The 27387-nt window shown below is 40.9% G+C and overlaps 1 protein-coding gene across 1 annotated transcript in view; it reads right to left on the bottom strand.

The window, feature by feature from the left end:
• The window catches only part of APP (amyloid beta precursor protein), a 217225-nt gene that overhangs the window by 111239 nt on the left and 78599 nt on the right, over positions 1 to 27387 (bottom strand). The window contains exons 4-5 of the mRNA XM_065650893.1: positions 5699 to 5811; positions 4030 to 4223 (exon numbers count right to left, since the gene is read on the bottom strand). Of these exons, the coding sequence (XP_065506965.1) occupies positions 4030 to 4223; positions 5699 to 5811 (307 nt within the window). The remainder of the gene's footprint in view (positions 1 to 4029; positions 4224 to 5698; positions 5812 to 27387) is intronic.

Raw genomic sequence — 27387 nt, 5'->3', positions numbered from 1 at the left:
ACGAGCATGACATGATGCGATTCCAAAAGCATGGCTAGATCCTGACTCTTGGCCTTATGAACAAAAAGTGGGTACATCACACTTGTCACAAAAATACACTGTCCCTCCTTTCCTCAAGTGCTGCCAACAAGCCACCTCCTTTCATGCTCAGATCCAGGCTGTGGTCAGACACGGGCTAGGAAGAACGTCCGTCTGTGACGGCACCGCAGCCCAAGCTGCCTCCATGTGCCTTCTCCTATGCGTAAGGAAACACCCACGACAAAACAAAACACACAGTATTCCAGAGAGAACTGTTGGCAGTAAAAATGCAAGACAGTTTGAAAAAGGGTGTTCACAAAATTAATGACTGCAATGTGGTTTCCTCTAAATATTCAGAATTGTAAATTCAAATATACTAAAAATTAGATCTGAATAGTATGAGATATAAAGTCACTTTAAAACGTAGGTACATCACCTACATTTGTTGGATTCTGCTTTGTCATGACAGGAGTTTTGAGAAAGGAGGACACAGTCATTTGCTCCTCACGTTGGCACCTGCACCTCAAACATGGTGCCTTCACTTTGACTTGCCCATTTTAAAGCAGCCACAGCCCTTCCAAAGGCCTACAGGCCGAGGCACATGGCAGTCACCATGCCACCCCCCGCTGACAGGGGACTGGGGGTGGGTCGTGCCCTGCATTTTTCCCTGTTGTTTTACAAAGATGGGAGCATGAAGCAGCCAGCCTGGGGGTTTCGCTCCCCAGGAGAGGTACCAAGCATAGGCAGGGAGAGACAAACCAGCAGCTACTCAGCAGAAGGCCCCACAGCCAGATGTGAGAAACAAGGAATATGAAATCCTGCAGCTGGGGTCATTTACAGCAGACTGGTGTCTGCCTAGGTTTAATGAGTGGGTTATGTTCCAGCTGGACCAATTGGCGATTCTAAATACTGAAGATACTGAGATATGCATGGCCAAAGCACCTAAAAGGCCTTATTTGTACAACAGAACCAAACCCAGATCTTAATGAAACAAAGAAATACAAGAGCAATTACTGAAGCACTCATGTGCTACTGGCAACTGATTTTATTCCGGAATCTTGACTTCTGGGTAGAAATGTACAAAAAAAGTCAACCCAGTAACCACTGCAAGAGGAATGCTGTGGAATTCCTGCCACAAACCCACAGCAAAGAAACAGCACAAAATCCTTCTAAGGAACCGGCTCCTATCTTCTCAGTGTCATACCCTCGCACAAACAAAGTACTTGCAGCAGCGGCCACAAAAATGACCAGCGAAGCAAACACAAAAATTCCCCAGAATGAGTTCCCCACCTCGAAATACACAGCACGCACCTCACCATCCGGAGTGCGGCCCGAGCGTGAGTGCAAAACCGCCGACTGGAAGACACCAACAACGTGCACTCAGCTGATGTGCCCCAAGTAACAGCTGTCACGATTCCCGAAATACTTGGATGGATACTTTGCCCAACAGATCTGCTAACAGCTACCCCGCCTTCCCGCCCAGAGAGGGGCTCCACAAAGAACCCAGACCTCCTCTGACAGAGGGCTTCACCTCAGAGCTGCCGAGCAGCGAGGCCGGCATCAGCCGGTGCAAGAGCTGCCAGCCCCTTCCCTTCCCTTCAGGCAGCGTCACACCACGGATGTACCTACATACAAAGGGATTTAAACTCTTTGGAAGGCTTCAAGACAAAGCAAACATTGTCAGTGTGAGACCACCCAGGTAAGGTGAAGGGCTACAGTACACATATATTTGTATACACACAAACATATCCTTATATATGTATGAATATACACATACACACACACAATTTGAACTACCACCTACTGCTGCATGAGAAATGAAGTTTGTTTTGTTGTTTTTTGTTTTTTGGTTTTTGTTGTTTTTTTTTTTTTAATATGACTAAATTTCAAGAGTATTTCTTGCTCCAGCACACACAGTCTAAATGCAGTTGGGAAGCTGAAAAGGTAGCAAGAAATACGAGTGAGTCAGTGTAAAAGAACTACAAATTGCTTGGCTCTTCATCTGCAGCTTAAGTACAAGTGCCCCATAAAAGGATCCTTTCCATTTCCTTGTGCATGCACTTCTATGGGAGGGGAGGAAAAAAATATCAGTATTTGCTTGGAATTTCTGAATGGATTCAAATGCAATTACAGCTCCTGTTCCTGAAGGATACAAAATTTATGAAGTTATTCTTGAACTCATCTCTTCAGTTATTGTACTGCTTTATGAGGAGCAAAACAGACTAGAATAGTAAATTGAATGTTCAGTGATGAACATGAAAACGACAAAGAAAATGGATATCTGTCTTACAAATGGAACTACTCTCTATAAACCCATGACCTCTTTTATTTAAAATATTTTAGGAATCTTTTATCAGATATATGAAAAGTTTTACATCTACATATTTTATATGTAGGGATATAGAATAAATGACATACACATAAGTCAGGTAACAGATATGTAAGACAGGTCTATGTATCTATCTTGTGTGTGTAAATTTGCCTCAACTAGAACAAGGTCTGTACTCACGCCTTATTTTAAAGAGAACATATTCCAATCAAACTCTTAAAAAAATATACAGAAGTGACACAGCAACAGTCCGAAGGTTGATTAACAAATCTCACTGAAAGGGTTACAAATTTTACTTCCAACAGCTGTCAAAGTGTCACAAGCCAGAAAAAAGCCTGAAGGTGTCAAGGTGGAAGATGCACTGTTGCTTGACACGGGTTTCTTGCATCAAACAGCTCTGACCATTCAGTGCTATTTATAAGAGAAAACTGGAAATCACAATGGTGAAATATTTTAATTAAATTTATTCCATTATTCACGAAGAACTTTTGCCTGCAACACTTAATAATGCTTTGTCAGGGAAGATTTAGATGCCCACCATGACATGGTTTCTCATTTTTCATTGTCTTCATGTCATCTCTTCGCACCGAATTACAGCAGCTCAATCTCTGTCCTTCATCTCTACACTGTTCCTGAACTTGTTTCCATCTAGATTATTAAATCCTCCAAACTTTACACAATTCAGAACTAGTGACTTTCCACATTATTCACATCATTCAGTTCCCATTTATTTTCAGGGTTCTCCTCGAAACGACTACTAATCTGCCCCAAGTTTTTGAATTTGTATATTATTTGTGAAAGATGCAACATCATCACCTAAGAAGCAGAAACACTGCATTAGCACAGTATGAAGTGATGGAAGTCTAGGGAACACAGACAGAATTAAAATGTAGATCTTAGTTTTATGAAGCCATCTTAGAGATATTTGAATTCAGTTGCGAGGACATAATCGTACTCCGTTCTCAGAACTGCTGCTTAACACGCTCAGGAGAGTGACATGAAAAGGCTCTGACAGCACTAGACCACTCGGTTACACCACAGTCATAACCCATATCTGGCTCAAAATCAGCCTACATGCACAAGGGATGTTAAAGGGTAAAGACAAACATGGTATTTTCCCATCCACTGCTGTCTTGCAAAGGAAACCTCCATACTCCAACCTAACGGTAGCGTATTAATGAATCTGTCAAAGGCGAGATATTAAAGTAGTTTTTCTTTTAGATCACCTTTAAAAAGTAATTGTCACCAGAAAAAATATTCTTAAGGTAATAATGGCACACAGCTAATGGCTATTATGAATGAAGACATTTCAACACCTTCAATGGTTATGTTGGCTGAGTATCTGCTGCAGTACCCCAGACTGCACATGGAGCATCTCAGAGTACAGTATGTATCATCTAGTTGTCGGAAAGTATGTATTTAAGGATTTTTGCTATAAATACGGCAATACTTCTCATTGAAGCAAAGATGAAGGCATTAAAAGCACAATAACTGTATTAACGATAAGTTTTCCTGTAGAAAGTTAAAAATAAATGAGTAGAACACTGATGTTTTCAACCATTGTAGCTGCAAGTTCACTTATAAGGAGCAGTGACTCTTCCACATTGAGGTCTTTTAGACAGATTTCTGGCATCTTACAGGAGATGATAATAAGAAGCTGAAGGGTAGAAAGTCACTCTTACCTTCCATCTGCATAGTCTGCATCTGCGCCTCCCCACCAGACATCTGAATCATCATCTTCGGCATCAGCTGAATCGAGATTGTCGCTTTCCTCTGCTAAGGGGCAGCAAACAAACTCCACACCACGGAATTTGTCGATTCCACAGGGCAGCAGCATGCCATAGTCATGCAGATTCATACTCTTCTCACTGCAGGACTACAGGAAATAGAAAGAAAACAGCAACAACGCCGTCATGGAGGAGGCTGAAAAAAATGTCACAGAAATGAAAAAATGTCAAGAAAACATGAGGGGCTGCATACTGCCTTGGGAGGTTGAAGCTGGTGAACTGCATGATCTCCGAATTTTGAAGGACAATTTAGAGTGGTCACATGTACATTCACTACCTGCACTGTAGGTACCTCCCTGCCTGTGTCCACATGACCACTGTGAGGAACAAGCTCTCCCTTCCCCTGCCCTTTAGTCTCTGCCAGTATGGCAAGACTTGTCACTTCCCATATACTTGATGACTCCATAACCTCTTGCCTAAAATCCTCACAGGCTCTGCCTCCTAGACAGAAAACTCAAAGGCAGAATGATAATTCGATGTATTAATCCTGATCCCGATGTATTAATGCTATTAAAGGAGTTCACTCCAAGATAGATTAACATTTTAAATATCTGATGTACTGGAAACACACTGTACCTGGTCTGACACCTCTGCCACTACAGTGCCTTCTGGCCAGCATAATTATACCTTAAAGATACAGCAAGGTAGATCAGAAATATATAGTGATGTAGGAGAGGTGAGAAAAGGAAAATAGTTCAATGGTGCACAGTGATGATAGTCTTCCAGGCTATGCCATTCCAAGTTTGCAAGTACTTACAATGGACTAGAATTTGCCTGCGTGAAGGTTGGTGCCTTAAATGCTTCATTTGAGGGGCAACAGTATGATTCAAGCAAGAACTGAAAATTTGAAAAGCTGCTAAGCACATTTCCTTTTAATCTCCAGAAGGTGGGATAACACACAAACTAAGAGGTTCCAAACAAAATAGCAGCCAGAAATCTTCCTGAAGCTCATCTCTGTTTTTATTCCTACAATCTCTCTACATAAGGACAAAAATGTCCAAAATTCATTACCAATTATAACGTCAGGGTTTTTCTGTTTTCAGTAAAGCACTGGTAAACTGTAAAAACTCTGTGCTTGACTGCAAAATGTCTTTGGCTAGTCCTGTGTCTTACCAGCTCTCCTACCTTTTTATGCTGAAATTTCACATACCGCGTTCTTTGAGGCCTGTGTGATCTTTGTGAAGCACCTGGCACACCAATACCCTTATTGAGGATGATGATAATAAAGGCAAGGCCTCAGCATTAGTCATCAACCTCTAGTTCCAGACCAGCACTAACACATCACGTTGAGGGAGGCTGAAAACATGGTGCGTGCGTGAGTTGATGTGGGGAAAAAACACTGCTATGAAACAGGGTCAGTGTTCAAAGGTCAACGTTAAGTATCCAACAGTGGACTTTGATGTGCTCAGCAGACTGACTCCCATTTCCCATTTTGGCAGAATAAAAAGCCATTTACTCAAACATACATAACTACTGCTTTTCATTTTCCATGTCACTTCTATGTTTAAATTCACCCTCAGAAGAGTGATACAAAGGCAGGAAATTTTAAGACAGATGAATATACCTCTTTAGCAACAGTATGCCAGTGCAGGTGAGTTTCACACACATCCATCCTTTCCTGGTGAAGGAACTTGCACTTGTCTGGTACCAGAAGGGCATCACTCACAAATTCACCCACTGAAAGAAAAAACAAACAAAAAAATCCCCAGAAATGTTAATTTTGCTTTCAGTACCTCATCCTTATAAACCTTTAGCTAGGCACAGGGCAGATTTTGCGAATAAGTGGCAGGGGCTGTTTGCAGAGAATGGAACAGTTTCCAAATGGTGCTTCCTTTAGCATTTTCTTCAAACTTTCCATTTGAAAGTAGTTCCTGTCTTTGACCTTGGAGACATATTAGATTATGAAGACTTTTGTGTAATATGCCAACTTCCATTTACCCCGTGTGAGACTCGCAGGACACCATGCGTGTGGTGCAACCTGAAGTCCAGAGTTGGTGCACCCAGCTCCTGGGAGTGGAGGCTCAAGGAGGGACAACTACGTTTTACATCTAAGCAGCAGCAGGGAGAGGGTTTGAAGTGTTTAGAAACTCTTAGTACAATTCCAGAGTATTTCTACTGAATTAGAGCGCAAACACCAACATAGTCCACTCAGTTATTTTTCTTGATGCAGCCTCTTTATTGCAACAGTATTTCATCATCCAGAGGAATTCAGGTTAGCCCAGAAGGTTGATGAGCAAGTGGAGCTCATCAGCCAGGGAACAAGATGATTCATGGATCACTCGAGTCCCTCGTTGGAATGAAGTGGAAAAAAATGGCTCTTTACCAAGGAGATAACTGACCAGAGAGATTGTACTGTCTACAGCACTAAGACAAAAATTCACATGCTACTAAAATAAACATGCTCACAGCTTCAGTACTTAAAAATAAGAAGAAACTCGGCTGTTAAGTAACGTGATTTATTAGACTAAAAATCACTGTAATTGTGTACAATTCTGGCATTGCAATTAAATAACCCCAAGACCCATCAATGACATTTTTTAAAGGAAAAATTAAGAGTACTTTTGAGAAGCTGATCTACTGATCACATACTGGATTGTGACAGTACATGATTCCACTGGCATAAGTCAGCTCCCTGAAGCACACTTGTTCGTAACCTCCAAAAACCTACAGCCTCTGCGTATTAATGAATGAACCAAGGTGGCCCAACGGCTGCATGGATCTAGTAACAGGTTAATTAATCAAAATGAGATGACTACAAGTTTACCACACAGTAGAGGGTTGTCTCAGGGAGCTAATGATGTGGCTCTTGAGGCTTACAACTTAAAAGTCATTTTAAAAAATAATCAACACTCAATGCATTGGGGGAAATCGGAGTTCAGCAAATAGATGCATATACCTTTGCTAAACACCAAGATGTGTACTTCACATGAATTTCCTCGCCACATTTCAGTGCTTTTGATCTGACACCTTTAAAATACAGTCAGTTAGTTTGCTAGGAAAAAAGAGATTTTATTATCTTTATCCTTCAGTGTCATACTCTAACGCCTGAAAATTATTAACAGAAATGCCTTCTAGAGGCATCTAAAATAAACTTGTGAAAGTAATGAGTTAAAACACTTCCTGGTAACCAAAATATAAAATCCGCAGCTTCTGTTAATGAAGTCTCTGCTCCCGGTGGTATCACACCCAAATCTTACACTGAAATGTGAATAAATTTGCACCTTGTTTTTAGCCACACTTGTCTTTGTAGGGGATCATCCTGCCACATATCCAAAGTCACTCAGAACCCAAGTAATTTCTAATGTTTCAATTTAGCCAAGTACCTGAGCACTAAGCAAGCACGTGGGTGTTTTGCTGAAGACTCACAGAGTATGTAGCCTTTGCTCTCCTAGGACATACAACTTCATACAGAACTGCAGTTTTACTTTTCTGGCTGTTCAAGCATACAAAACATTCAGAGCAGCCTTTACGGCATTTCTATAAAACCAAAGAAAAAAACAGATCAACAACAAAAAAACCTGAACCAAAACCTGGAGTGCATGTTACTCTGGCAAACCAGATCCGATTTCAGAAGCTATGCACACCAGCATGTGTCATCTAGCTGACTTCTGACACGCACAGTCACACGAGTCCAAATACAAACACACCTGATAACCTCTGCAGGAAGCTCTTCCATCCACCTTAACACTCTGTAATATCGTCACAGTATTTTGCGTGTGAAGTTCAAAGGCAATTAACAGTTTACCTCATTGCTCAAAAAAATAAGCCTACATTATCCTAGCAACAGAAGTGAATACGGATGTACCATTGAGTTACAGACATCAAATTTCAGATGGAAAACTGTATGTCCAAGGTTCTGGGCAATGCAGCCTGGGCTGCAACGTCATTAACAGTATGTATGAGTATGTAATTAATTTTTTTTAAAAAATAATACTTTTTGAGTGTCTGATTACATCAACCAACTCATATCAATACACCAAAGAAACACTAGACGTATGTATATAATTGAAAGTACAGTAATAGATCTGACTTATACACAAAATGTGTATTTGCTTTATAAAACCAGATTCTTTGAAAGTAAGGTAGCATCCTTCTGGTAACCCAAATTCTCGTTTCAAACGAGGCTGCATTTTGCAACCAATTGCTGAATTTCACAGAAATGAACAATCCATTGGAACAAGGTCCCCTCTGGTTTTCAGAAGGAAATAAGTAGCTGGGGAAAAGAGTTGTTATTTAACATAACACTCCTTCATGATATAGAATTATAATAAATTAACTAGGGTTGTGAAAATCTGGGCAATAACAATCATCTGCAGCTTTGCATGTGATTCCTATTGCCTTCAACTTTTTATTTCAAATAAACTTCAATTCTGTCCATTATTTAGACATACACAGAACTTCTGTGCTGGAAACTTTCTTTGTTTCATTATAATTATTACTGAAGTTTAAATGCAAAGCTTTGAATTTTTGTTCTTGTTATCTTAAATAAATTAATGTTCAAGTGGCAGTTTTGTGAACTAAATTGAGTTAACTTGACAACTGCAATGTTTATTTTGCCTAGCCTAGTCTAACAGAAACACAAATCCATCAGAAAAAAGCCCAGCAAGCCACAGCTAAACCACAACCATGCCACGGACAGAAGGGCTTGCAAAATCTGCACCAACTCCATACCACAAATGGTTGGTGTTATTGCCAGCACCTGCACTACCTCTGTCAGGTTTACATTTATGGGTTTTTCCTGTATTATTCTTATTTCTTCTGCATCTCTTGTATTTTGATTACAGCTGTACATCTGTGCTCTGCTGAGGTATCCTAATACTAAACCATAATGGCATAATTTGTCTTTTGGTGAGCTCATAAATCACTAAACTCCCTCAAGCGATCCAACACACAATTGTAGCAGCTACTTGTTTTGCAGTAGCTGCTCATCCGCTCTTACAGGGAAGGGCTGGACAAAACCAAATCCCTCTGGCTTGTGGGTTTCTGACCCATCTGGAGAAAACAGCCTGGAAGGGGAATTCTGGGCAAAGATGACGTTACCATGTTAAAAAACAAAGAGCCTGTGCCTAGAATTCCTCTGGCTAAAGGCTGAAAATCTCACCCTTGTGAGAAATAAGTTGCTTCTTACTAACTCAAACCTATGTCGTTTTAACTGTCTGCATGTCACTGGAACACAGACTGTGTCAACGTAGTAAATCATTTTAAAAATTTCAGGTTTTTTCTAATGTCAGTAATCCCAATTCTCTATAGAGTTTGTAGCAGACTTCATATTGCCCCGTCCTGGTGCATCACAACGGGTTAGTGGTTCACATTTTTCAAAGACAGTTTTGCCAAAGGTTATGATGCCACATTTTACTATTAAATTATTTTACTTCAGTCAAGCACATCCATTTTCTGAAAAGTACTTTTGCAACAACAACAGATTTTGTGCTGTAAGACCAGAAGTTCTGGTTCAGAAATTTAATTTTTCAACCCAGCAAAGACTAAGAAAGAGCATTAAGAATCAACCTCTAAGAAAAGAATTAAGATTGTAGTGAAGGTAACTGATCACACACTTTTAAATCTTCTCTAGGAAGAAAAAGGCCCAGCAAGTGGGCACACTTGTAAGAAGATGACTGCCCTATCTGCTTAATGGTAGATACATCAGGGCAAAGTAATTCAAAATTGAAATACTATACCCTGTGTGAGAGACAGGCCTGAGCAGCAGATTTTCCATCCACTGCATAAACCAGATGGGATGTGAGGATTCATCCAACATTGCACAGAAAGGCAGCAAAGATGATGAAGGTAATAAAACAAAAACCGTGACAAAACCAAACACCTGCTAGCGGATTGCTGCAGATGGTTAGGATCCCAACCAAAGAATAAGCATGTTCAAATTACGTTCAGAGGAGTACTTTCAAACAAAGCCTGTGCTAAATTTTGCATGAGGAGGCAGCACACATGCTGAGGCTCTGGGACTCAAGACTTTATTTTCCGTGTCACTGATGAGAACAAAAGCCTTGCTAAAATGAATTTACAAGCTCAGGTCCTTGCACCATCTGTATTTCCGAACATTCAGAGAAACACGTCGTTTCCCTGTCACTTCACAGAGATTATCCCAAGCCACGACACACTCAGCGTGGTGCAGCGAGGAGCAGATCAACTCTGCGCTGTTCTCCATCCTGCTGTCGCGGGGTTTTGCTCTGCCCTGCACGTCCTCTGCCTACCCAGGCACCTTTATTTATTACATATTGCATTACACATACGTTGTTACATTTATTTAAGCAGCCATATAACTTTAGGTGCTTTTATTAAGGGTGATGTTTATGTAAGTCTTGATGTGTGATGCTTTCTCTTATTTATAAATCAGTAATTAAAGGTTAGCTGCGATTTGCATCACAGCACAAGCCAAACACACTGGGCTCGAATGCAAAGAAACCACACTTTATTGAAAATGCTGCTTCTTTTCTTCAGAAGTACAGAAAAGCAGAGAAGATGCAAAGCACCCAGATACTTCAAAAAACACACTTCGTTTTTTCCATAAAATGATTCAGTAAGAACAATTACCTAGCGACATACTCAAGTAGTCAGTGTACTTCACTGTTTTAGACTTGGTATCTACAGATGAAGAGGGAGAGGTTGTGCCTGTCAAAACCTGGTTTGAAGGAGGGTTGGCTGCCATGCTGAGCCCCAGCCCGGCTTTACTCTGAACTCAGGTGCCAGATAAGCTGGACTGTTAAAGATCTTCAGTTGAGTTTAAAAGATTTTAACAGCCTATAGTAAACAAGGCATTTGTAGATGTCTCCAATTCCAAATCTAATTTTCAATGGAAGTCAAAAAGAAGTACTGTTTAGAAAGCATGTTAAAACCCACATAAAATTTCTATCTAGACCGTTACCTATTAAGGACTACCAATATTAATACCAGTAACCAGTCGGGTATCAAATACTACCCTACCGTACCTCCTCCCCCAGTAACCTGTAAGCACTGAGAGCAGCGCTGAAGAACGCTGAAGCCCCCGGGCGGTGGCTTGTGAAGGGCAGGCTGTAGAGGAGGCGGCAGGCAGGACCCCAGCGAGTCTGGCGCTGCACCATAACCCCGCCGGCCTTAAAAGCTCAAAATCACTTCCCTCAACCCCATCCTGAGTGCCAAAATCAGAGGCCTCTCCCTAAAACCCATCATCAGCTGAGAGAAAGGCAAGGTGGTGCTGATAAAGCACGATGCCTGGTGTCCCAGCAGCTTGGACCATCTGTATTTTTCTGATGAATAACAGGCTTAATACCTGTGCATAAAACTGCCCCCCAAAACAGCTCTGTAGGAAAACTGTCCTCACCATTTTATCTGTAACCTACGGCGTGAATTTCAATAAGAGCTCCAGGGCACGGCAGATGGACAGCAATGCAGACCCAAATTTGAAGGGCAGAAGAAGCGACAACATGACTTGGCAGCCACCTCTGGGGCGTGATGTGGGAACAGCTGCAGCTCTTCAGCCTTCTAGGGGCTCGGCCAAAACCAACACTCACTCTACCAATACACCTCTGTATCGCCCCTTTCGTCCTCATAAAGTTCCAAGAAGTTATTTCCCATAACGATAGCTTAGGTTTTTTATTACTTTTTGAGCAAACCCATCCACTATGTTTTAAGCATCTAAAAGTAAGGCCAGCGGTTCTCCAACAGATATTTTCACAGCATCAAACACATGTCTATTGCTTTAGTATTTTTTTCTGCTTCAAAGAAGTCCTTGAATGCTTCTGTATTCCTGCTTTCAATCAAACTTGAAACGGTAAAGAGAGTAAACCCACTAAAAAGTGGTTTATTGTTCCGTTATTTAGCATTCATAACAACAAATACACCCCAATGCAATAACTCTCAAGCAAACCACCTTCACTATTCACAACATTTATCCATTTGTTTTACTACAAAAGGCAAGAATTTGGGATGAGCAAAGCTCTTCTATCAGAATAAAAACTGACTGGTAATTCCAGCTGTACTATACCTTAGTGCCTTGATGCTCTTACAACAATTTTGAGAAATCACAACAACTAAGGTATTTTTCAGAAATACTGTGGTGGCACACAACATATGACCATATTTGGGGGTACAAGATCAAAGTAAAGTCAGTGTAAGGAATTCACTGACACCTAAATATCCATGCATGCACTAGAACAAGGAGCTCCAGTCTTGATACGTCATGTGGTCCACTGTGATTTTTGAGAAGTCCAAATAGGACACCCAAAATTCTGGAGTCAAAGGGCTAAAATCCTTTAGGTACAATCCATCAAAGTCCACTTGTCCGGATAAAAATAATGAATCGTATACCAAGAAGTATACCTGTAAGTATTTAATGTGTTTATTATGACTTCATTTCATAAGGTACCATACATAGAAAAGGTTATTCTCAAACCTTCTTTCTCCTACCCCTTTGATCACACACATTGTCCTAGTTCCATAGTATCATAGAATGTCCTGAGTTGGAAGGGACCCACAAGGATCATCAAGTCCCACTCCTGTCCCTGCATGTGACAACCCCACAGTTCACACCATGTGTCTGAGGGCCTTGTCCAGTCTCTTCTTGAACACTGTCAGGCTTGGGGCCGTGACACCTCCCTGGGGAGCCTGTTCCAGTGCTCCACCACCCTCTGGGGGAAGAACCTTTTCCTCATGTCCAACCTAAACCTCCCCTGGCACATCTTCCTGCCATCCCCTCGGGTTGGGACAGAGTTAATTTTCCTCACAATAGCTAGTATGGGGCTACATTTTGGATTTGTGCTGAAAACAGTGTTGATAACACAGGGATGTTTTAGTTAACACTGAGCAGTGCTCACACAGAGTCAAGGCCTGTTCTGCTTCTCACACCACCCTGCCAACAAGTGGCCTGAGGGCACACAAGAAGTTGGGAGTGGACACAGCTGGGATGGCTGACCCCAACTGACCAAAGGGATATTCCACACCATATGACACCATGCTCAGCATATAAACTGGAGGAAGAAGGAAGGAGGGGATTGTTGGGAGTTACAGCGTCTGTCTTCCCAAGTAACCTTTACATGTGACGGAGCCCTGCTGTCCTGCCTGCCCAGGGGAAGCAGTGAATAAACTCCTTGTTTTCCTGTGCTTGCACGTGTGGCTTTTGCTTTACCTATTAAACTGTCTTTATATCGACCCACGAGTCTTCTCACTCTTACTCTTCTGATTCTCTCCCTCATCCCACCAGGGAGGAGTGACCAAGTTGCTGTTCGGGGCTTTGTTGCCGGCTAAGGTTAAATCACAACAGACATATATGGAATTTCTGCTCACTTTGCTCCTTTTTTGCCTGATTGCATTTTCTGATAAAATTGTCTTACTTTCCAGATAGAACACAAGCGTCATTCAGATTTGAAGCACTATGCCAATAACGGATACATCTGTTTACATGCAAGAAGATTCAAATACACATCAACACACTCGGGCATCTTTATAGATGAAGCATATAAACATTCCTTAAAAGTTTGCAGCACCTCAACGGTTCATTGAAGCATTACATTCATTTACTACTCTCCTTTTTTCCACTTGTCTCCTCCATCTTCAAGGAAAAATCTTGCTGGGAGCACAGTGAGATGCCTTTTCTGTCCTTCTCTTTCTCTTTAATGCAATGTAACAAGTGTGCTAAAGCCCATTAACCCCAGCATCATGGGTTATGCCACCTGTTGGGATCCCTCCTCCTGCCCCAACTTCTTAAAAGGTGCACAAAGAGAAAACACACCCTCCCAGAACTTGTTATCAGTGTGACCAGCAGCACAAGTTTCCCCAAAAGGCCATCTGAAGGGCTTCCCCTTTGGTTTGCTTTCTCTAGGCCAGCCGCTCACACAAGCAAACTTTCTCACCCTGCACCACAAATCAAAATGCTGCTTCTCAAACATGATTTATAGAGAAACAGGTCCCAAAGCGGGCTGCAAAGTCCAGCTCGGGAAGTTGAGAAATTTCAGGACTGAGTTGCTCTCCTTTCCAGTTCCTCAGTGCATTGGTTACACCTGCAAACCTGCCACAAATGAGCGCGCTTGTTCCAGACACAGCCCGCTCTCGCGAAATTATATAATCCTGTCTATTTTCTTGGAAATAATAAGTTAGGAAACAGCAGGAGTAATAAAGTCTAGAGATGTAACTCTGGACAGCTTGACTCCATCCTGCCTCAGTCACAGAGCTCCTATGTGATGTTGCCCAAGCAAAAATCTTTGCTCCTTCTCCCACACCATGCTTAATTGCTTATTGCTTCCCTCTCCTCTCTTTTCTGCAGCCCCAACAGACTTTTCAGATCCACTTTACTTTTCACTCCATTATTGGGGTAGTCCGGTTCGATAAATCTGCAGCAGGACATGGTGAACTGCTCTGGAGGGCTGGTGAAAGCATTGAGGACTGCATCCGAGCTGCCTACACTGGAAAAAAGATTATGAAGTGAGGGATGTCACTTGTGGGTGCTTGCTGCAGAGTCATTTGGTGTGGTTTGTTGGTTTTTTTTTTTTTTCCCCATAGTTTTTGGAGCAGGGATGTGTGGTTTCTGGGGGATTCCAGGTCCCATCCTAAACTGACAGCAATATGTCTAGTCAGAACAGATCTGCAGTGCTATAAAAAGAGGAAGCAATGAAAAAGCTGGAAGGTGCTGGAAACCAAGGCAAGTTAGAAAATACTGTTCCATCCTGTATACAACATACCTGAGGGAACTACTGGGTTCATCAAACAGGAGGACAGAATAACCCAAGAATCTACTGGAAGTTGCTTGATCTACAGAAAAGTCGGTAAAATTCACAGAAATGAAAAAGCCTGAAAGAAACAGTACAAGAAAACTCTGAAGAACAGATCTGAGATGTGAAAGGCTTCATGAGACCATTTTGTGAAGATTCCCTAAGTAGAATCCTGGGACCCTGAAAATTATTTGAAGTGTCCTGAGCCACAACCAAATTAGCAGAAAAATCAGGAGGGAAAGAGGACAGTGGTACCTTCAAAAATAACAGCACTTTTACTCCACTCAGGCTGTCTACACGGTGCTGTCTGCAAAATGCAGTTATAGGCATGCTATTACATGCCTGCTGCCATTACGTATGAAAAGCATCCTGTCCCTGTGTACCTTTTTTACTATAGCAAGCTGCGGTAAAAGAAACATAGAGATGATGTTCCTCCGAGCACTGACCACCTCAGTCTGGAAAGGAAGTGCAAGGGAAAAGAGATTAGAATATCTTGACCTTCTGTGCCCCCAAAAGCTGCTGTGGAAAACAAAACCATAAAACCTAAAATGTTTTCTTTACAAATGTCTCTTCTCCTCCACAACAGTTGAATTCTTTTTCTTCCACACTCAAGTGTACACATTCCTGTCAAGTACTTAGAGTGAAATACAATGTGTGGGGTGTAGGGGTACAAGGAACAAGAAACAAAAGGAAAGAAAACAAAAAAGTTTTCTGAATCCAACCCCATACGCTGAGGACCTCCTATTACCAGAATGGACAGCAAAAAATACTCTGAGTATCAAATACTACTTCTTTTACCCACATAAGATTCCCCTGCTTCCATCCCCCTTTTTGAGAGAGTGCTGTATACAGAGCAATTCTCCATGACCCAGTGGTTAAATCCATTGTGCATGAAGGCCTTTTGTTCTCCACATCCGCTTTTTTTTGCAATGCTTATCTCATAAAAGCCATCACTGAGCATGTCCCAGGACCTCAAAGTCATTAGCTGCTGAGTAAACCAGGTAAAACACAAAGTATACCACCACAGACACCAAAGGTATTTGAGGAACTGGCTGAAACAAAGGCTTTCTTCTTAAGGGGACACTTTTTCAAGAATCCCCTTACAAGAAGTCAAAAAACAACACCATCTGGACTCACTAACCCTTAAGAGGAAGAAACACGAACACTACTCTGGCCTCAACATCCACAGGGATGCTGCACATATTCTTAGTAAACAACCAGCTATCACCTCAAGAAAGGACCTATTTCATTCAGGACAGAAAAAGGTCATTGGTATACAGTCACAACAGTCTTTACATCAGAATCATCAGGCCAGTGTTGAGATATTGCAAATGTAAAAAAAAAGTGATACTAAGAAAAAGCTTCACGTGCGGAGAATTATTTTGCTGAAATACATTCTTTTCATCATTTTCGGGCTCTTTTTTATATAAAGTATATTTTGATTTTTTTCACATGCATCTCAAAACATTAATTGCCTCCTGCCTTGTAGTCTTCTGACTTATCTGAGATTTGCTTTATTCCTTGTACTCATGTACTTAAGTCCTCTCCCAATTATGCATCTCTTCATGACTGATGAGCTCCTTTACAGTTCTGCTCACACGACTGCCAGGTGGGACATTCAATAGCAGAGCACAGCACCAGTCAAGCACCAAACACCAAAAAAGCCTGTTGAGGGAGAAGTTGCCTGTGGGAAGTCAGCGCAGGTCACTCGCAGATCCTTGTCAAGTGCCCTTAGTTCCCACAGCAGGTGACAGAAACCAGCAGAGAAACCAGACTGGACACCCTTCTGATATTTCCCATCAACTGGTTCTCCCAACCTCTGCGACTGGTGGAGGAATTGCCTGCCCTTCCCATGTTCTAAATTCAGGAGAGCTGGAAACATGTGTGCCAGGGTGTGCATTTGGCAATCACAACATGGAAATAAGAACGGTAAGGAAAAACTGAGGAGGTGTGATCTCCTCATATTATGACACAAGTTCAACACACCCCCTTCCCCAGCAAAGTACTTCTTAAAATAGGGGAGTATTTTAGTTTCAAGTGTGAGTGCTGGACCTCTTCAAGCCTAGAGTTTCCCCATCAGCAAACACCAGTCAGCACTAGTTAGACAACAAATAAAGAGAAATTCTCCTTATTCAGTTTTAAGCGTTTTCAATCTGTATGTTATATAGTTTATCTAAAGTAAGAAATTCATTAACTGTTCCCAAGCCTATTCAAAGCAACATTCACTCTTTCCTGTACTCACTAAGATTTTAACGAAGTTGGATTTCCAAAAATGTCCAGAAAACAAAGGCTAGCATGTTTTTAAAAATAAAAACATTTCTAAGAACCTTTTCAGAAATTTTCAACAAAATTGCATACTGTCATTTGATAAAGACGATTGATACTGCAGGACCCATTTTAATGTTCTTCTTTATATTTAAATATAAATACCAAATATAACAATGATATTTCTCAAAAGTGGATACATCCCAAATATTAAGGAATCACATCTTTATGAATCTTATTTTTCCCCCAGCTGCCTTCAGGTTTTTACAAGCTGTAATATGTCTGAACTTCAAAACAGATTATGCTTCATAAATGCTTCCAAATGCAGGAATTTTAACACTCCAGCTATTAACATCACATTCTGCTGTTGCTGTGAGATACACAAGCTGCACGTCGGTTGTTACTGTTCCTGCCCCCCGCTTGCATTGCTCACTGCAGGCAGCAGAGATGTTCTGCAGCAAGATCTGCAAGTGCCAATCTCCAAGCAAGTGGTTTAAAATTTTGTGCCTTCCTTCTGGCTGAAGTGACACTTAATGCACTTCATTATTCAAGGTGTACTTGGAAAATGGACTCTGAAATGGAAACAGCATACAGTAAGATGTAATTGGATTAATTAATTCATTAATACCCTATGTATTCATACTAGTGACTTCCTAAAGACACCAATCAAATGTTAAGATGATACAAAGACAGGATGCTTCAAAACAATTTGGCACACCTGAGACCAGTAATCTCATCTTGCTTTACACTGTTATATGGTTATTTCTCACGGGTCATTCTTATTACAGTAATTGGGGTAGAGCACCTGGCATTAGGCATAAGGCTAGAGAAAGCCTCACTAGTCCACTGACATCTAGAGGGAGTAATGACCATAAGCCTATAGACCAGTTGCAAGAATGAAAATGCTACAGACACCTTTAAGGCTTGGCCATCAAAAGCCATTTCAAACGCTAGGATTCAAATGAGGAATATACCACATTTTAAACAAGGAAACATTTATTTCAGGAAGATTTCGGGGTTTTTCCTCTCCTAAACAACTTCATACTGCATTTTTCTTTATAAAAAATTATTTCTTTTTACTTCAGCAGTAATTTAATTCAGTTGTTGCTCTCTCTCCTCTGGCATTGAACAGAAATCACTATGAAATCAAGTGCAGGCAGTAATTGTTTCTGCAACACCATCTTGTGCAAAGGCTCTGATGAGTGAATAAATAACTCTATGAGCAGCAGCTGAAGATCGACTTAGCAGAAATACCTTGCTGATTACTAACAACCTAAGCAATCACTTGCCATAACATCACTTATCCCTGAATATTCTATCCGCCAAGACCAAACTTCCAATCAAATTGTTATTGCCTGTAGGCAAAGGACTTCACTGTATTAACAGCAATGTGGGAAAATAAGAAACCACTTTCATGCCCTGCAAAGTTAACAGGTAACCAGATTAACAATCACGTGGCAAAATGTGATTTTGCTCTGCACAGAGCAAAGCCATAACTCGTCTTGCAGGAAGGATGGCAGCATGGTCTGGCAGCTCAGCTACAAGGCAGCTGGGGCGGGACAGCTTGGGAGAAAAAGAGCTGACCTGGGCACAGTAACTCAAGCAAGCTAAAAGATACGCTGTCAGGTAGACTAAGTGCAACATCGCATTCTGCATCCAGTGAGCGTCACTTTTTAGAAATAAAACACTAATTATAAGCAACAGACAACTGATAAAACCTGTCATTTCTCCATGTAAGGACAGTTCTGAAAGGCTAGTAACCCATGTTTTTAAGTATTAGGGCAACAGCGAACTCCCTGAAACTTCTGTACAGCTATCATACGCTGGTTCTTCTAATAAAGTCTTCATGGTCAGAAGCTTCAAGTTGCTTGACCTATAAACCAGATTGCGATACAAGGTTCAAAGCAAAACCTGACTGATTTACCTATCTTTGAGACATCATGGAGTCTGGGGAGGCTCCTGATGTCTTTGAGAATGTCTGAAGAAAGGCAGAAGCTGCAACCACATTGCAAGAAAGATGCTTCAAAAAGCAAATGTAATTTCTGGCTTCTACCATAAAACAGACTGACAACAGAAAGGGTACAGGATCCTGCTCACCCAGATACAACTCTCTACGCACCACTTGAACGACAGGATGTGAAAGTAATGACTGCTACTAATGATGAGGCCGAGTTGCTCTAATTAAGTAAAACACAAAAGTTCTGTATTGTCACTCACCTCCCCCAGAGAGCACTGAATGACCCAGAAGTCAGTGTAGCTTTTATCTACAAAACCCCCTACTTTATAACAAAATCATTCCTTTCTAGTTCATTGCACGAATTAAACTCAGCAAACACAGCAGTAGTTATTATACCAAGAGCTGGTAGAAGATGGTCATATTTTACCAAGTAATTAATTCCAACCTGCTTTATTTATTTTCTCTTCCTCATACATGAGTCATTGTGGACAGAAACCAAGTCAGCATTAACATGCAAGATCATGTTCTATTGAGAACTGAATCCTGTCCTTAAGGACTAACATAAACAGTATGTTACATGCAAATACTGAGGGCAATAGGATAAAATAATATTTGCTATTTGTACACACTTTATGATCAGAAACACTGCCTACTGTCTAAGTCTAATCCACAGCATCAGAATGAGAATTTTTTATTCAAATAGCCTGTATCATATCACCAGAGAAAAAAATTGAGAGAGCAAATGGATTCTAGAGCAAGATGAACAACAGTAAGGAAGACATTAAGCTCAACAAGAACAGTAAATATATCATATTGTAGGCCTACAGCAAGGATGACCCAATTAGATTGAATAAATCAAGACCAACCACTGGGATGGAACATTTTGTAATGCATCTGAAAGGTCTATAAAAGCTTATTTTTGAAAATCAGATTCTTTGCAGATTTTTGCCCCTAGTCAAAAGCATCTAACTGAACCATCACTGAAAAAAAACTAAGGGCAAAGCATCTGTCCGAAGTGTGTAAAACAATACAAGTATGATATCAAAGAAATGAAAGTCAGTACATTATATATTTTTATCTACATATTTGACAACATGTATATGAATATATAAGCTGCAACACAACTTTACAAGGTTCAACACAGAGAGAACTAGGAGTAAGCTGATTGAAGTGTTTCATGGGCTGTGCTCTGGAGAACCTAAATTCCATTAGGACAGAGTGGAAACAACTTTAAAGGACAGGTTAGTAATCAGTCAGCAACAAACATTTTCAAAGCAGCAGATGAAAACTGATGTTACTCTGTGCAGCACCTCTAATGTCAGCAGTAAGGCAGCATTCCTGATAGCTCACTACTGGTGTTGGTAACTAAAAATGGAGAATATACACAGAAGAGTGCACCAGCGCAATGACAGCTGGTGGTGCTGCCCCTTCCCACCCAAGTGCATCTGCTCCAATTGCCCAGGAAGCCGATCCCATCCCTCAGTGCTCCTCTCGAAGTCCAGCAGATGGGACACCTCGTCAATAAACTCATAACGTACTCAAGGCAGGACTGACCAAATAGGACAGCAAGTGACTCCTTGCTTGTTGGCTTTTGAACTCAAACCACGAACAAGAAAAATTTCACCTAATTAATTAGAATTTAATTATTCAGATAAGACTTCTGTACAGACTGTTATGGTTAAAAACTCTTTTTCTTAGATATATTGCTTGGACTCTATTGTCTAGCCAAGGCTGCAGACCACGGCTGCCTCATACGGGGAAGAGGCTCAAGGTGGGCCCCATTCAGAGGGTTCTGCTGGGGCAGGGAAGGTGCTCAAGAACTTCACACAGCATGGCCGTTCTTGCTCAGAGATCAAAACCGCCATGTCAGGTATCAGGGTCAACTGAGCTGACATCCCAATTCAACAGAACCAGCACTTGGCTGCAAGCAGTACTTCAAAAAAAACCAGTTTTGCCAGATGAGAGGCAATGTCAAAGAGTCCTTTAGCAGGTCTTCCCCAAAGGTGCTATTTTACCCCATTTCATCCCAGCTACAGTTGTCATACGAAAAACAGAAACATTGAGAAAGTAATGGGAAATTCTACCAAAAAAAAAAAAAAAAAAAAAAAGGTACTTCTAGGCATCAGTGTCCCAAGAAGGTATTGTCTCCTGATAACCAACTTCAAAGAGGGCTTGAATGCTTGGGCATGAGTTAGGTCACATCTCCTGGTGGAGCACACAGGCCAAAACCCAGTGAAGACACCGTTCACATTTTGTCCTCTGGACATGCAGTTGAACGCAGCAGCATTTTTGGGCAATGAGCAACCTCAGAGACACCTTGCAAGCCATGTTGCTGGAAGAAGGGAGGGGGACAAAGGGAAAGAGGTGGCACATCAAAGCACTTGGGAGGCTCAGAAAAGCATCCCCCCCCACTTCTCCAATGCTCTTACTGGCCTCAGCAGAGCACATACTATTTTAGAGTACATTTTCCTTAAGAGCTTTACCTCTGATAATGCACGAAAACCTGCTGTAAATGGATTCTGTTGTAACAGACCAGATAACAGTAATCGTACACAGCCAACTGCTCATACATAATAAAAATGGTATTAGAGTTTAACTTGAAATTACACCTTAAATTTTTATTAGAATTTAAAAGTTCCTCTTGAAACACCTTGACACAGGAAACATTTTGTAAATTATGAAGGCAGTTACATAACTGAAAATCGAAATAAAACTTCACAGCTGCCTATCATTTTAGAGAGTTTAGCAAAAAGGAAATGTATGTGAGACTTCAGTACTACTTCTTTATGATATGTCAAATTACCTTGAGGGATCATTGTTAGTTAATAAAGAAGAGCAAATTAAGTACTAAAAAGGTTCTGGGTAAGCTACAGAAAAAAAAAAGTTAGATTAAGATTCAATCAAGATTTAATCTAAAATCTTGTTTCCCACACTAACTAAGAACAAAGTGACATATCAAAATGTTTATGATTCACAGAACGAAGCAAAAGAGCACGTGGAAAGGAAGTTCACACTGTAACTAGTCTGAAGTTTGACATATTTTTTTTCCTCCAAAATCTGAAACAGGAAAAGTAACATGAAAGATTTATCACTTCGATGCTCTACAACAACAATACAACGATGACTGTGATTTACACATGGTATGTTTTCTATTTTCAAAGCCAACCTAAAATTTAAGAGTATAAAACCCAAGATGACAAGCAAAAAATACACTAGACAGCCAAATATTTCATGGGCTATCGAGCATGGGAGGTAGCATTTTCAAAAAGTAGTGAATGCTGTAAATATTGTTTCAGATTGCCCAGGCCAGCCCGGGTCAACATTTCTCTCAAAAGAGGGTGTCTCCATGTTCTCCCCTTCCTCCACCTGGCCTCCTGCCAGCACTCCACACCTGTGACCATGCCATCAGTAAGACCAAAGACAGGGGGTTTTTAAACACCCCTTACCGAATGGCAATTTTGGGATTATTTATTTAGTCAGCTTGGCTCACTTTTCACCAAAACTGTTTGCCAGCTGATCTTCACTGAGCTGAAGATGAGCTCAAGGGGAAGGCTGGAGGAGAGGCAGCAGGAAGATGGACCCAGACCCATCAACATCTGAATGCGTCCTCCAGCTCTGGTCCAGCAAAGCATCCATAGACGGCTATTGGTCTCTATGTGGCAGTGTCAGCACCATCAGATGGAAACCCTTCCCAGAAGACTTCAATTTCTTCTCAGACGAAAGAAAAAAATATGTAATTCAATTCAAGCTTAGCCAGGTTATGAAATGGATTAACACAAATTGGCTGGTACACAGGGAGCCAAATTTGAGATCGATTACAGAACTTACAAGGGATTTCACAGTAAGGAGGGAATGTCCCTGAAGGCTGTTACCCAAACAGAAAACTATGCATACAAAAAAGTCCATGGTATGCAAAGGGGTTTGCCTATCACATACTCAGTACAGAATGAAAAAACGAATCCCAGAAAACAGGTAAAAGGAAACAGCTCCTGCTGTGGGCTCATGTGCATGCTGTTGATCATTTCTTGTTTGAACTACAAGGTGAAATATGGGCTTTTCAGTCATAGGGCAGGATGCTCCTGTGTTAAGTAACACAAAAACAGTAAGGCAGTCCTTTTCCCAAAGGGTTTGTAATCTCTGTTGGGTGGACTGGTTCCACACAGCTGTAGTCACAGGGAGCTGATCGTAAATGATCAATAATCTTGTAACAGATTAAGAATAGTCATAAGGGGAAGACAATGACTTGACAAAATAGCAGATATCCAGAAATTGTGTCCTAGGTTAAACTATAATTAAAAGGTATGAAACACATAATATATAAGACCAGCTTGATGGGTACCAGCTAAGAGAAAAACTAAAATAAAACCCAGCCTCCCTCAAAGCATGGAGGATCAGACTTCCTAAGGAGCAGACACTGCTTATGTATTCACTTGACTACCTTCTGGGAAAAAAAAAAAAACAAACAGAAGCCGGTATTACTACAGAGCCAAAATTAATTTTTGTTACCAAAATTAACTTTGATACCAAGTTGTTATGATGCAACTTTCTGTTGACCTAGTTGCAATGATCTAATAGGAAAAAAAGGGGTAATTTAAATATTTTAATACATCAAGAACTTACTGACAAAGCCACTGGGAGTCAAAGATCAAACATATTAATGCAGGAAGTAAATAAATTCCAATACTCATGATCCTCATTCATTATCCCTAGGTACAGGTTTTTGCTATCTTTCAGTATTTCAGACTGAACAATTAGGAAGCATTTTTAATGGCCAGGTTAAGTACATCAGTTTGAGAACAGAACAAAGATACAACTCTTATCTATGAATTCGGCATTTTTTAGGTACACGCAAAAAAATTCCTGGGTCAAAAACAACGACAAAAATTTAAGAAGTTAAGATGAAAGGTTATGACCATAATTTTTTTTTTGAAGAACACTCATACGTTCTACTAAAACTGAAGTACTTTGTATTAGCTTCAGGTTCGCATATTTAACTGGAACGATATTGCCCTTTAAGTTCCCTTAGTGATTATTAAGAAAAATTTCCACACGATTCTAAATATACTAAAAAACCCTACTGTTATTTCTCAACCTGGAGGTCAGTAAGAAAGTTCAAAAAGTCTAAATAAAGTTTAAATCCACAGCAAAAGCAAAATGCAGGACTGACCATGCATTCACTAATACAGATGAAGCCACTCATGAGGAAAGACTATACTGTAATCAGTAAATCAGCAGCAATTCTTCAAGCTAATGAAGTATTAAAGGCATTAGCTTTATTTTTGTTAACAAGCAGGCTGTGGGTATTATTAAGTATTATGCTGGTACGATCTATGCACAAATAGATCAAGTCTAGGAAGTTTAAAACCAAACTGGCCATGCATAACCGCTCTGCAGAAGCAGATTTTTTGCTTCCATCACTTTGCAACTCCCCCACGCTTGCATGTTTCTTCATTTTTAACCCTACAAAGGCACAAGTAGAGAAGAGTAGAGTACAGTCCCTTTGAAACAAAATGAATGCAAGTCTTCTCACGGAGAATAAATAAAGAAATGCGAGCACAGGATTAAAAAAAACACAGACAATCCCATCAGATGCTTGCTTTCATAAGCGAAAGCCAGTGCATTCCTACCCCTGGGTTCTGTAGCTGTTCTTCCTTTAGCCTCCTGTAACAACAGGGATGAGTAAACTACAGAAACCCATGACATCCCCTATGCTAACAAGCCAGACAAGGCTGGCGGGAGGAAGCAAAAGCTTGCTCAAAGGAGACAGAGTGACTACCCAGCAGCAGCCCCCTGGTTTCCTGGGGCCAAGCTGGCGGCTCCTGGGACCACCCACCCCCCACCTGACCTCTGTGCAGCTTTCCCAGCACAGTCATCTCACACAGAGTCAAAATGGTTCTTTAAAAAACTACACGACCGTTTCACTAATTTTGGAAGAGGAGTCAGATTAAGGGCTGCTAAAAAAAGAAAAAAAAAACCCACACAAAACAAACAACAAAACAAAACACCAACAAAACATCAAAGGCAACTGCATGAGAAAGCTCTTGGGTTTCTGTTGCCACTGGTTCCATGATAAGCATACTAAAAGCAGCTTGCTTTTCCCATTTCAAAGAGAACCTAGTCTACATGCACTCATCAAAACCTGAATTCCTAGATGGTTAATGGATGCTTTGTTCTTATGAATCGCATATAACCATTCTGAATTTATACTTCCCACTGCAGAAGTATTCTGCAAGAAAATAACCCCCCACATTTGAAGACAAAATATGTGCTGTTACACAGTAGTTTTTAGCATCCTCTACGAGTATAAGCTTTCATGTGAAAGAGGAAGGAACCCAAAGGGAATTTCTGCTAGCATGATGAAGATGCCTGTGCTTGTGGGTAAGGAACTGGAAGTATTGAAACGTGTTTGACCTCCAAATGTCAGCATGTTCATCTAGCAAAGATTTTGGATGTTTATACAGGCATGAAGTGCTCTAACTCTTTCCCTAGGGACACAGTCTGAGCACAGACATCAGCCGTCAGTCTGGTGGGAAGATGGATGGTGCCATCCCAGCACCGCTCTGTGGACACAGACCTTGAATCCCAGCTTGTCATGCCACTGAACACTCCTGGGTCCGAGCCTGGTCGACACGAGGCCGTACCTCTCCTTCGTCCCCGGGATGTCAGCAACAAGGTCTGAGGAATGAACGCGTGCTAGACCCGAGCTTCCAGCACAGGCCCGTAATGCTGCCATGCCTCCCCTGGCCAGTTACGGACAATTTATCCTTTGAGGGCAGACAAATGCTGAGGTGCTGTGCTGTCACATCCTAAGTGCTAGCTTTATCAGTCCTCACTGCCTGAAGGGCAACGTGCCCTAAATGAGAAATACTGCACTGAAAATTAGCCAAGTTATTTCCCACGCTTACTGAAAGTCATTTTGCAAACACTTTTCCAAGGTTACAGATGAGCCTTCTGACACAAACCTTCCCCAAAAGCCGGACTATCCGCTAAGGATGGTAACGTAAGAGCAAATTTATGAACAAATGTCTTAAGTCTCTTAATGAAGGACAAAACGTCTCCCACAGTAAAACACTTAATTCATTAAACACAGGAGTTTTTGCCTGCCTGAACTAAAAAGGCAAATATGAAGATTAATTCATACCACCACTGACAACAAAAAACAAATACATATCGTGTTGGTTATATTACACATGTATTTTTATATTTTATTGCTACGGTTGACAAATTAAGAACTATTTCATTGTGCTATTTAAAAACCCCATATTTTTAATGAAAAGTAATTCTGATGTCTTGGTGAAAGCACTGCGGCACAAAAAAATACCAAATCTAGAAACCACTTAAGAACTTAAATTCAAAGCAATAGAGCTTAAATGCAAGGCCACCTCTAAATTGCATGGGCACAATAATACTATGAAAATAATGAAGAAAAACCAACATGGACATGGCGTACACCTCCAAGTGCACAATAACAGCTTTTGTCCAGAGGCTGCTGATCCCCTGGAAGCATTGCTAATTTATGTTTCATGCAATAAGAGGTGGTTCAGCTGTTCCCAGGCCCAAGGGGACTCCAGAAGCAGTAAGAAACACACTCAACTGTGCCATTTCTTCTGCAAAGGCCGTATCATACTGCAAGCACTCACCATCGCTCTTTAAATTCTTCAGCTTCTACTATATGTAACACTCCTTATGAGGAAGACCAGAATGGCACACAGTATTCACAAATACAGGTTAAGTCCACAACTGGCAAAGTGGTACAGTTGTGTTCTGTGTCTTGCTCCCCATGCCTTTACTAATAATCCCTAACACCACTTTTTTTGGCACTAACTAACCTTCGTTTTCAGAGCTATTAATACCCTAGGTCTCAGCCCTGAGAAGTTAGAGACTAGTCACAGTATCACTATATACACTAAGGTAAGATTAATTCATTTTTTTCTTCTCCCACGTACTCTGCCTTTACTACATCTACTTTGGCCTACCATTTTACCTCCAGTCGATCAATATCAAAGACCCATCTGAAATTCTTCAGTTTGCCTTTATTAATTTTACCCTGAATAACTTAGTGTCATCATCAAATGGGTCACCTCATGACATGTTCTTTTTCCAGATTACAAATATTTTGAATGTCATAGGCACAAGAACTGATCCCTTGAGATTCTACTGGTGACTTTTCTCCACCTTGAGGATGGACCATTAACTCCTGCCTTTTTTTATCTTTCTTCTTATTTAGCCACATAAGAGTTTTCTATTCCATGGTAGATTAATTTCTTTAATAGCTTCTGGTAATGGACCTTGTTAAATTTCTTTTGAAAAATTGAAGTAGACACACTATCCACT

The sequence above is a fragment of the Caloenas nicobarica genome, chromosome 1 (assembly GCF_036013445.1).
Source record: "Caloenas nicobarica isolate bCalNic1 chromosome 1, bCalNic1.hap1, whole genome shotgun sequence".
In the NCBI taxonomy this organism is placed as follows: Eukaryota; Metazoa; Chordata; class Aves; order Columbiformes; family Columbidae; genus Caloenas; species Caloenas nicobarica.
This window is presented reverse-complemented; position numbering and strand designations above follow the sequence as displayed.